This window comes from Vitis vinifera, chromosome 15, assembly GCF_030704535.1.
Source record: "Vitis vinifera cultivar Pinot Noir 40024 chromosome 15, ASM3070453v1".
NCBI lineage: Eukaryota > Viridiplantae > Streptophyta > Magnoliopsida > Vitales > Vitaceae > Vitis > Vitis vinifera.
Genome location: NC_081819.1, coordinates 22,546,910 through 22,559,318, shown reverse-complemented (window position 1 = coordinate 22,559,318; position 12,409 = coordinate 22,546,910). Strand labels below are relative to the sequence as shown.

Sequence of the window (12,409 nt, the reverse complement as noted above, 5' to 3'; positions counted from 1 at the left end):
AATAATAATTTTTTAATACCTTATCTTTTTAAATAATTTTTAAAAATTATTACAAGCCTCTAATTTTATTTTTTTTTGGAATTTATATAAAAATTAATTTTATATAAATGGCCATCTAGTTGAATCCAAAAGAATGAAAGAAATACAAAAATGTCGGCATCATTGATAATAAATATAAATATGTAAATATTAGAATAATACTTATTTATATAAAATAAAAATAAAAATTTGATGATTTTAATATTTTATATTATATAACATATTTAATTTCTATATATTTATAATTAAATTATTTAAATATATGAAATATATCTTTTCAAAGTTATCTAAAATATTAAATATTGTATAAAATATTTGAAATTATATCATAATATTGGCTTATTAAATGTAATAATTATCACGACCACAAAAAAAAAGCTTTGATAACATGTTGAAAGCTCTTTATGTATAATTTTTCATCATTCACTCTTTATATATAGGTTTTGATATCGTTCGGTCACAACCCCAATCTCCATCTGATATTGTCCAGTTCAGGGTTGCCCTAAAGTTTATACTTTTAAAAAAAATTCGATAATGTGTTGTGAAAACCCTCTATAGATGACTCTTTCTCGTTCAATCCCTAAACAATAGGACATTAGGATAGTTATTTTTATTGAAGGAAAGTATGATAAATATAAACATCCCAATTATAATAATTTTCATTTTCATTCCCCTTCTTAACAGTTTAGTAAATATTTCAATTAAATTTTTTATTTTGATTCTGATTCCATCAATTTCTTTTCCTTTTCATTTAGAACCTCTTTCCTCCCATTCCCTTTCCTACAAAGTTTTTACATCATGTCATAAAAATTGTATCCATTGCTACTTCCAATATTTTTCATCTTCAATGAATGATCTTATTTGCTTACACTTCAATTAGTATAAGAAAATAAGATCCAATTTCACTTTTTTACTATAGACAAGAAAATTTGTATATATGTGTCAGTTTCTCATGATCTAACTAACACAATAAGAAACACAATCTTTTATGAAATAGATGTTAACAAGAAAATGGGTGAATTCCTCATGATCTAACTCTTTATGAAGTCAATTAAAATGGGTTACTTTCTCTTGATTTAACTTCTTTGTTGAAGTAAATTTTATGGATTTTTTTATAAACAAGATAAATCAAAGTTGTAGGATTTTTTTTTCTTTCAGAGATCAGAATATATTCTTGTTAATTTAAAAAAAAAAAAAAGGCAAAAAAAAAACTAATTTGGAATTTAAGCTATTTTGGTTCATGGAAATTAGGGTTTGAGTGAATGAAAATTCAAAGAAGAGCGATTTAGTACTTCAAAACTCATTTAGATACACATTTTATTTTTATTTTTATTTTTAAAAATAAAATAATTAACCAAAAAAAAAAAACCTAAGGCCATTTTCATTAATTGTATTGGGGTTTTAAAATCGCAATAGGAAGAAAATACGAAGACACAAGAAGATAGCAATTTAGTGTTCGTTTAAATATATTTCTTATTTTTTTGTTTTTAAAAATTGAAAATAATAGGTCTTGAGGACATTGTATATATATGAGATCTGTTTGTTTGTGATGTCTCATATTGGATAAGGAATAAAGTTCTGTATACTATATAAGTATGAACTCTTTTTAATCTTGTAGATATATTTTAAAGTCATAAGTGTCCATTTAGTTCAGAACAAACAATACATATATGGTTGAATGCGAATCATTATAAACAATAAGTTATATATAAAAATAGAGAACTCTTATATAAAATGTAGGAATTTATCTTATATTCTTGAAAATCATTTTTGAAATGTCAAATAGTAAAAATTTATCATGATTTTTGAAAATTTTTCATTAGAGTTATTATTAATTTTATTTTTTACAAATAAAAAACATTAAGTTTATCCAAATGAGCCCTTAGTTATTAATATACATGTTTTTAGTTTAAATCATTTTATATTAAGAAATATTAAACACACCCACAAAATCTCTCTTATGACCCTTAATCCTTCCCATACTCCTTGCTCCTTTTTCTTCCCATTCACCTTCACTTTGAACTATCTTCCTTTTTCTTTATTTTCATTTCTATAAATTTCATAGGTTTTATATTAAAATTTGTATGGTGTGCGAAGATGAAGAAAAGAAAGAAAAAAAAAAGATGAGAAACACAGAAATGAAAAAATTGATGTGTCCAAAGTTCCAAGAACCAATGCCATTAAAGATTTCCAAAAATATAAACATATATCTACCAAAATGATCTTTAAGTAAATTGATATTTCCTATTTACCAATAAATTGATTGAGATGATGATCATGCTAATGTGTAATAAATCTTGCTTAATGCCCAAACGTTTGGCCTCAGTCATGCTCCTATTCATTGCTTGATTGACTAATTGCACAATTATAATTTTGGAAAAGTAATTAAATTTTATATACAATTATGTAATACTTTCTTTATTTTAAATACAATATTTACATATAGAGAATATTCGTCAGAAATCAATGGATACCAAATCCGAATTTTAAATCTAAGAGATAATCAAAACCTCCATCCTCTATATATGTATAAAACAAAGAAAAAAATATGTAAGTACATGCAAACCCAAACAAAATTTTCAGAGTGTCCATGGAGGCGAAGATCACATACTGTTACAGTCTTCTTTTTCTTCTGTTGGCCATTGTTAATGGCCATGGAGCTTGGGGTATCTCCATAGAAGAAGAAATTGAGTTGGAAAGTGAACTCAGGATTCAGGGTATCCCTGGTCTGAAAAGCATCACAGTAAACCCTAGTTTCTCTTCTCTTCTCTTCTCTGATTTTTTTCTACTATATACTACTGTGTTATTGACTATGAATTAATTTTAATTTACAGACCGATTATGGAGATGTCTTTGATTGTGTGGATATCTACAGACAACCTTCTCTGAATGATCCTTTCCTTGAGAATCATAGAATTCAGGCAATGAACTCAATTCTTAGTCATTTTTCTTAAAAAGCTTGTTTCCATCATAACTTCGCTGCTAAATTATCACCTGCAGATGAGACCTTCATCATTTCCTGAACCTTCCACAGATGATTTCCCCATGATGTCCGAATATGAGGAAGTGGGATTCAGAGAAGGATGCCCACTTGGAACAGTTCCGATTCGAAGAATACCGAAGGAAGATAAGCGAAGAGCCAAAGCTTTCTTGAAGACATATTCAGAACAACTTGCTAAAGATAGTATGCAGCCTTTGGAAGAACCAGGGGCTTACTTTGTAATTCTTTTCACTAACCAGTTTATATTATATTAGATTTGTATGGTTTTGGATCAATACTAACAGATTTTACTCAACCAATCAGAAAGCTGAGGTGCACACCCAAAGAAAAAGGACCTCAAAATACTATGGAGCACAGGCATTTCTCAATGTATATAACCCTAAATTGACTACAGACCAGCAGTTCAGTAGAATTATGATGAAGCTCCGGTATGGCCCTGAGGATAGTTCTACTTCTTTAGAAGTAGGGTGGGCAGTAAGTATATGTATATTTAATCTCAATTTGATTCTCAATTCTTCCAAGTTTTAATTGGGATATGCTCAAAACTCTATTGAATTAACTAATCTCAGGTGTTTCCTGCCTTATACAATGACACCTTCACCAGACTTCATACATTTTGGAGTGTAAGTTTCACAAGCTTTTGCATTTTTCATAGAAATATTTGTACCAAAATAATCCTTGTTTTTGAAGTTGTAAATGTAATCTTATTTGAAGGTAAATTTTGTCCAAAAAAATAAGTCAATGTTGTTTTTTCCCATGAGAGATTATTTTATCATTTCTCATCAAATAACCCTTTTTTACATAGTGTTGTGTTATAAACTTCTTATTATGACAGGTGGACTATCATCGTAGGAGTTGCATGGATGCTCTGTGCATGGGTTTTGTACAAGTGAGTTCGAAGATTCCTCTTGGTATGAAGATTTCTCACATCTCTACCTACCTTGGCAAGCAATATGATCTGAAGCTTACCGTTTTCAAGGTTGGTGTAAAACAATTATCTTGTTTTATAGTGATTTTAGTAATCATTTTTTATTTTTTTAATACTTAAAAATAACTCTTTTTATAAAATATTTTTAGTACTAAAAACCTTTTTTTTGAATCATTACCAAACCAATTCTTATTCAATTTGATTTATCATAGCTTATTTCACTAAATGTATACAGCAGTGTTATAATTCTTATTTTTTCTAAAATGATAGGATCCAAAATCTGGCCATTGGTGGCTACTTTACGGTCGGAACAGCGAGCCGGTGGGGTATTGGCCGGAGGATTTGTTGGGGGATTTCACAAGCCATATAACAGAGGGAAAATGGGGAGGAGATGTTTATGGTCTATTTGCACCTCTTCCACCCATGGGAAGTGGCCATAAGTTTGAAGAATCCAGGAGAGGAGGTTACAGGTCTGCATGCTACATCAGAGGGATTAAGGTCCAAGAACAATTGGGAGGCAAGTTCTTGGATGTTGATGAAGTAGAGATAGAAGAAAGGGAGGACATCCCCATGTGCTACACTGTGGAGGATCAAGGGATGTCTAGTAGCTGGGGTTATACAATTTATGTTGGGGGATCTGGTGGACTATGTTATTGGTAATCATTCTATGTTTTTTTTTTTTTCTTTAATGGAATACCCCAATCCTATAATAATGATAACAACAACAATAATAATGCCGGTTTTTCTAAATGACGCCAAATGATATACTTGTGTCTTTAGTAGGAGCAAATTCATGTTATCTTCTCTTTTCCCAAGTCTTTTTCCCAAAAACTTAGGGGAAAATACCAAGAAAATAAAATAAAAAGAAAAAGTGAAAAGAAATTATTTTTATGTGTTATTTCAAATTTATTTAATTTAACTAAAAAGATTAAATAATTTGAAAATATAAGTTTTAAATTAATTTTAATTATATTTGATTTTTTTTATTTTTTATAGTATAACCAAATATATATTAGGATTTTGATTAAGTTTTTCTACTTGTATAATGCACTCTCAATGTTCTATTTCTCAAATAAAAGAGATTATAAAAATAAAATAAAATATAGCATCTTTCCACCAAATCAGGAGGTACAAGTATTTTATGCATATTTCTAAACCTAATAATTGCCCACTAATTAATTTATTGGTAATTTTAACTAGAATCTATAGGGTTGATTTTATTTTACAAAAATTTGTTTATTATATAAGAATAAAAAATATGTCTGCTAGTGATATTAGAAAGTATTTATAGTTTTAATAACACTTTAAAAAAATTATCTTTCAAGTATTAAAAATATTATGAATACTTTTTAAAATTGTTGTCAAACTTACTGTAAAGCTCAAAAATTTTCTAGTGAATTTTTAAGGAAATTAAAAATTTTATCTTTCAAATATTAAAAATATTAGAAATACTTTTTAAAATCATTGTCAAACTTACTATAAAGCTCAAAAATTTCCTAGTGAATCTTTAAGGAAGTTAAGACGTCAAACATCTATACTCTTTTGAATGTTAGCTGCAACATATTTTTTTATAAATAATATTGTAATGTATGATTAAATTGTTGCAATAATAAATATTTACGTAATATATAGTAAAATGCATTTAATAAAGTGAGAGAGAAATTAATAAATACTAAGGTTTTATAGAAACTAATTTCAAATATTGCACAATAAGTCAATTATATTTGTTTTATTATTGTAATGCTAACTCATAAAAAAGTGGGGGAAATGAAATAAAAGGAAAAATGAAATGAAGAAAAATAAAAATAAAATAGATTTAAAATTTATATATTATTTTAAACTTATTTCACTTACTTTAAAAAATTTATAATTTTTTAACTAATTTTAATTATATATGATTTTCTTTTGTATTTTTTATATGAAAATGTAAAAATGCATTTTTCATGTTGAAACCAAACGGGGAAAAATCATATTCCGCATCTTTTTATTTCTTTAACATTTTCCATGAACCAAATATAATTTAAGAGATAGTGGGAAAAAAAAGACATAGAAAGGAAAAGTGAAATGAAATAAGAAACAAATAAAAATAGAAAATAAATTCAAAGTCAAAAAATTGTTTTATATATTTTTTTAAATTCATTTCACTTATTTTCCTCTACTATATAAAAATTAAATAATTTAAAAATATATAATTGATTTTCTTTAATATTTTCCACGGTGAAACCAAACATAAAAAAAAAAAAAATCATTTTTCTTATCAATTTTTTCTTTCCTTATCACTTTCCAAAACTGAGATAGTCTAATAGTATCCAATTGTATATTTCAAAAATAGAATCGAAAAAGTAATTGAATGATAAAAAACTATTTTCAATTTTGGCATTTGGTTACCATATATCTTATTCATCTTATATCTTAATGTCTATATCTGATAATGAAAAATGAAAAGAAAAAGGAAAAAAGAAAAAAAAAGGCAAATGGTAATTAACAAAATTTTCATTTAGTGGAGGAGTAATTAATACTCACTACTTTTAATTAATTGCAATTATAGTATGTTTTGATTTTACCTAATTACAAAGAAACTCAAATTTAAGGCATTGTATCCTCAAAAAGAAAAAAAAATCTGATGGATTTGCACAATAATTTCTATCTATAACAAAAAGAAAAGAAAGTCAAAGATTTAATTTGTAGTGCCTATAAATAAATGCAAACCCAAGTAAAATTTCACAAGCATATGAATGTGGTAGCCATGGAAGCTAAGAAGGTTATATACTGTTACAGTGTGCTTCTTCTTCTGGCCATTGTTAATGGCCATGGAGCTTGGGCTATACCAGGAGGAGAAGACATTGGGTTGGAAAGCCAACTCAGTATTGTGAGTAATCCTACTTTCTCTTCTCTTGTCTTCTTTTTGGTTAATCATGCTCCAAAACTATTGAAGAAAGAAAAAAAAAATATTAAAAAAAGTAGTTATCTTATATTTGATTTTATTATAAAAAAAATTCAAAAGGAAGTAAAGGGTTTGTTCACTAACTATTTTAAAATATAGTTTTTGAAAATTATTTGAAAACTGAAATGTATTTAACATGTTTTTAATTTTTTTTTAAATATTTTATAAATAATTTTTATATTTAGTATTTTAGTTTTTAATTATTTTATATGTTTGTATAATTATTTTTTAAAATAGCACTTAAAAAATAAATAAAAATAATTAAAAGATGTTTTTTGAAAACACCTTTTTTTTATTTTAAAAATAAAAATAAAAAAACAGTTTTTAATTGTTCAATGTGTTTTTGTTATTTTTTTATTATAAAGAACATAAAACCATTTTCGAAAACGATTGTGGAACAAACCCTAAATATCTTTAAATTTATTTTTATTTTTTTTCTTTTACTTTTCTCCTCAATTTCCTAAATACATCTAGCTTTCCGTAATCAAACATAATGACTGAATCTTACAGGAGCATGATGGCGATATCTATGACTGTGTGGATATCAACAAGCAACCGACTCTGGGCCACTCTCTTTTTAAGAACCATAAAGTTCAGGTAATGGATTAGTTAATTCTTAGCTATTTTTCTCATAATTAAAAGGATTTTTTATAATCAATTTCCTAATCATCATGCATGCATGCAGATGAAACCAACTGGGTCATTTCCAAAATCCACCATAGATGATTCATCAATTACATCTGATGATCAGACTGTGGAAATAGGACTGGGAGAAGGGTGCCCACTTGGAACAGTTCCGATTCAAAGAACACCAAAGGAAGATCTCAAGGGAGCCAAAGAAGCTTTCTTCAAATCATATTCTGAACAACCAGATGCCAAAATTGGATTCGGTTATTTTGTAATTCTCTTCTTCATTAACCATTTTTATGTCATGCATCAACATTAAAACTATATTTAATTGGTTCTCGAAAAATATTAAGAAAAATCATTTTCTTGATACCAAACATAACCTAAGCAATAAGTTTGTGAGTGATGAACAGAGGGCTGAGGAGCAGACCACACTGAAACCAAGCTCAAAATACTATGGAGCACAGGCATATCTGAATGTATATAATCCTGCAATGATTGGACCTGATCCACAAAGCAATGTGATCATCAAGCTCTTCTTTGGCCCCGAAGATTACTGTTGTACTACTTTAGCAGCAGGATGGGCAGTAAGTATTATCATTATTCTCAATTCTTCTAAGTTTTAACATTTATATATCTTCTCAAAACTGGTTGAAAATTCTCAGATATTTCCGGGTATATACAAGGACAACAGCACCAGACTTCATACATTTTGGAGTGTAAGTTTCAAAACGCTTTGCATTTTTTATAGAAATATTTGTGCCTAAATCATAAATAATTCCCAATTTGAAAAAAAAAAAAAATCTCATTTGATGGAAATGATTAAATAATACCCATATTTTAAAAAATGAAAATTATACGTATAGCCCTCATTTTTATATTTTTTTAAGATTATTTTTATCTAAAATATATTATATTTCATATTTTTTAAAAGCATATAATTCTGACCATGTTTTTCTTTTTATATTAGACTGCATTTGAGCAAAGGTTATGTTATAACATCCGGTGCCCTGGTTTTGTACAAACGAGCCGGAAGATTGCTCTAGGTATGAAGATTCGCAACGTCTCCAAGTATCATGGAAAGCAATATGATATCAAGCTTACCATTTATAAGGTTTGTAAAAATAATCTTCTCAAATTTTCATAGAGATTACATAACATTTTAGTAATTCAAGACAATTAAGCCTATTTAATTATTTCATCCTTAAGCATCATTTATGTTAACCCAATCACAATCAAGCAAAAGTTAAGAAATAATTTGCATCACTTCTACTTCTACTACGACAAAAGATTTTCTTTTATGTAATAAAAACCTAGTATCAATAATTTTGATTTCATATGTCTACAATTCTTTAATATTTTGTTCATTCGTAAGTGTGATGAAAACATTCATAAACTTCTCTACCATAATTCTTAGCAGATAACCCTAATTTGGGTTTAATAGTACATCCTAATATGAAACTATTATATTTGTTCAATTTATCTCTGTCAACTTAGATGTGAGACAGCTTGGAAGGAGATCGATTCTTTTAAATTAAAATTAGTAACTAAAGTTACATAAATTAGAGTCGAAAAAAGAGATAGGTTAAATTTGAAAAAGATTTTATTAGGGTAACTATGTTAAATTTATTTTGTTTTTGCATCATACAAAAAACAAATACTCAAGTGTATGGAACAAACCAATAGAAACGTAGATGAAAGGTTAGATAGTGAAGGCTTTGTTACTTTTCTTGATTGCTCCCACACATAATTTTTGTCCTTAAAATGAAACATAAATCATAAGTGGGCCAAAATATAAGAGAAGTAAACTTGTCATTCAATGTATAAGTTGAATGGCAAACAACTTGATCCCATGAACTCAACAGGAAGTTCCATACCCGACATTTCTCAGGTAATGTAACAAGATTGATTAGGTTTGTCGATCCAACGATTTGTTATTCTAATTCTTTTTTTCTAACAAGTAAAGATAAATTCATTTATAAAAAACGTCAGAAAAACGACTCAAAGTATATAAACCTATACACCCACCACAGAAAGGTTATTCTAATTCTTGTACTTGTGTGATGATAGGATTCTAAAAAGGGCCATTGGTGGCTACTTTATGGAAGAAACGATGAGCCGATAGGGTACTGGCCTAAGGGTTTGTTGAGAAATTTCACGAGCCATGCAACCACAGCAGTATGGGGAGGAACGGCTGTTGGAGAAGATCCTTTTCCGCCAATGGGAAGCGGCCATAAGTTCACAAAATCGCCGCAAGGAGGCTACGGGTCAGCATGCTATATTAGAGGGATGAAGGTTGTAGAAAAATTGGGAGGGAATTTCACTGATGTTAATGATCGCATGCTTTCAAAATTTGAGAACCGTCCCATCTGCTACAATGTGGGGGGTCAGGGGTTCTCTAAAGAGTGGGGTTATGGAATTTTTGTTGGTGGGGCTGGTGGACTTTGTGGATACAGCGGATTATAATTATTTTGTGTGTTCATTTCGATACCGTAGAATTCTCCATATATCATTTTATGATATGAATAATAATAATGTTTGTGTACATGATGTTTTTATAATTTTGCTATCTTCCTCTTTAATCACTTCTGTTTCTGTACTCAATAATCAAATTCCTAAAACTAAACCACCCATCCATCTACTTAGATTGTCTAATTTTTTTTTTTTAAATAATAGTAATTTTTGGAAGAGGTTGGACTGGTTTGATTAATTATGTTTATGTTGTGACATAAACAAATAATAAAGGGTGTTCACAAATTGATAAACATAAAAATTATGTGCATTAAAAATGTAGTGATTTTTTTTTTAGGATAATAGAATGATAAAGTATATGTGAATAAAGTTTATTTTAAAAAAAAAAGATTTTTTGTCATTTTTTTAGATGTTCTTAATAGTTGAATTTTGTATTTGTTTTATTAAATGAAATTTGAAATGCTAAATGTACATTTATATTGAATCAATATCATGATTATATTTCTATAAATGTTAATATTAAAGATAAAAAAAAAAAAAGGAATATATATTCAATTTATATTTCTATAAATGTAACTCCATTATAAGTGGATAAATATTTTTATAATCAATTTATCCTGTGGTAGAATTAAGCTAATTGTTAATATGTGCATTTCCCTCTCTAACAATTGTATGAATTACTCAAACAATCCCATTATTCCCTGTTTTGATGATGGAAAAATAGGAATTTGTTTGGTTGTATGATTTAAAAATAGTTTTTTATTTTTAAAAAATAGAAAACTATTTTTTAAAATTTTTAATATTGTTTGGTTGTTGTTCTTAAAAATAAAATAAAATAAAATATAAAACAATTTTTAAAGAATTAGAAATTATTTTCATCAATTTTTAAAAATAAAAGGAAAATATAAACCTATTTACCCATGTTTTTTAAAAAACGAGTTTCAAAAAACATGACTATTTGGGACTTAGATTGGTACTATTTAGGGATTTTGAAGAAAAAAAATGCAACAATTTTAAAACAAAAAAAAAAAAAGGGTGTGAAGTCATGGATATCCCTTTTGTGGACTCCTAAAATGAAAATATTCTTAAGTGTGCAGCCTTTTTAAAGGTCCTATCAACCAATATTCAAGTGGCCCTTGTGGCTCTTTTTTCCTTCTATTTACTTTAAATCATTCTACAATTATTTTTAAAAACAATAAATAAAAAATGATTGAAGAAAACTTAAAATAATTAAAATATATTCTTAGACAACACCTTGCTTTTTAAATGAATTTTAAAAAATTATTTTTGTTAAATAAATCTAAAAACATTTTTTTATTTTAAAAAAAAAACAAAAAACTATTTTTAAGTATAATTCACAATCAGGTTTGTAATGTTTTCTAGAATAAAAGTATATTTGGAGAAGATTCTTAGAAAAAATTATTGGGAAAAGCTCTTAATATTTTTTAAAATAAAGCATGTTTGGCTATGTGATTTAAAAATGGTTTTTTATTTTTATTAATAAAAAATTGTTTTTAAAAATTTTTAATATTATTTGACTATTATTATTTAGAAACAATTTTAAAAATAAAGTGAAATAGAGAATAATTTTTAAAAAATAAGTAGAAGTTGTTTTAACAAGTTTTTAAAAACAAAAGGAAAACGTGAATTCATGTGATCATATTTTCTGAAACTTGTTTTTAAAAAATAGTTTTTAAGTTAAAAAATAAAAAATAGTTTTTAAAAACAAGTATTAAAAAATATGGTCGAACGGATCAAATTTATTTAAAAACTTAGACCATATTTAAAATGTTCACAAATAGACTTTTGTTATAAACAACATCAAAGAACGGTTTTTAAAAATTATTTTCAAAAATTATTTTTAAAACCAATTAATAAACAGAATTTTAGAATATTTTCAACCATTTTTATGTTTTCAAATATTTATAAGTATTTTATTTTAAAGCATTCCCCATATTTATACAATTATATTTTAAAATCATTTAAAAATATATTCTTTAAAAATACTCTATTCTTGTGAAAATTTTCAAAAACCCAAACCATCAACAACCATATTTTATGTTTCCTTTTTCTTCTCAAAAACGAAAAATTTTCCTTCACATCCCAATCCAAACATATAATAGATTTTTTATTTTTCTTTTGTCAGTTATTCCATCCCAAATATTCAAAATTATTGGGAGAAGTTAACAAATTGAAATTTCATAATCATCCTTATTTTGAATAAAAATACATTCAAATTCCTAAAACTATGGTTTCAAAATCAAAATAAAGAAATAAAGGAGATTTGAAGTAAAATTTCATCAATATTTTAATGGAGATTTATTCAAAGTAATATTTTTGGATAAGAAGAAATCAAAATTTTAAAAAAATTCATAATTATCCTTATTTTGAATTTCAA

General features: G+C 26.6%; 2 protein-coding genes across 2 annotated transcripts; both read left to right on the top strand.

The window, feature by feature from the left end:
* Positions 1-2,616: 2,616 nt before the first annotated feature.
* Positions 2,617-4,692, top strand: LOC104881952 (protein neprosin). Its single transcript, XM_059743060.1, has 7 exons — positions 2,617-2,782; positions 2,874-2,960; positions 2,998-3,258; positions 3,344-3,514; positions 3,610-3,663; positions 3,876-4,019; positions 4,239-4,692. The coding sequence occupies exons 1-7, from the start codon at positions 2,630-2,632 to the stop codon at positions 4,626-4,628; spliced, it is 1,260 nt and encodes a 419-aa protein (XP_059599043.1). The 5' UTR covers positions 2,617-2,629; the 3' UTR covers positions 4,629-4,692.
* Positions 4,693-6,714: 2,022 nt separating this feature from the next.
* LOC104881953 (protein neprosin) lies at positions 6,715-10,100 on the top strand. The gene is made up of 7 exons (XM_010663697.3): positions 6,715-6,837; positions 7,423-7,509; positions 7,598-7,810; positions 7,953-8,126; positions 8,205-8,258; positions 8,510-8,653; positions 9,610-10,100. Exons 1-7 carry the CDS (start codon positions 6,715-6,717, stop codon positions 10,003-10,005), a joined length of 1,191 nt encoding a protein of 396 aa, XP_010661999.1. The 3' UTR covers positions 10,006-10,100.
* The last annotated feature ends 2,309 nt before the right edge of the window (positions 10,101-12,409 follow it).

Coding starts and splice junctions, on each gene's coding strand:
- LOC104881952 (XM_059743060.1), top strand. CDS start 2,630: ATGGAGGCGAAGATCACATACTGTTACAGTCTTCTTTTTCTTCTGTTG. Junction 2,783..2,873: donor CTGGTCTGAAAAGCATCACA/GTAAACCCTAGT, acceptor TTTAATTTACAG/ACCGATTATGGAGATGTCTT. Junction 3,259..3,343: donor AAGAACCAGGGGCTTACTTT/GTAATTCTTTTC, acceptor TCAACCAATCAG/AAAGCTGAGGTGCACACCCA.
- LOC104881953 (XM_010663697.3), top strand. CDS start 6,715: ATGGAAGCTAAGAAGGTTATATACTGTTACAGTGTGCTTCTTCTTCTG. Junction 6,838..7,422: donor TGGAAAGCCAACTCAGTATT/GTGAGTAATCCT, acceptor TGAATCTTACAG/GAGCATGATGGCGATATCTA. Junction 8,259..8,509: donor GACTTCATACATTTTGGAGT/GTAAGTTTCAAA, acceptor TTTTTATATTAG/ACTGCATTTGAGCAAAGGTT.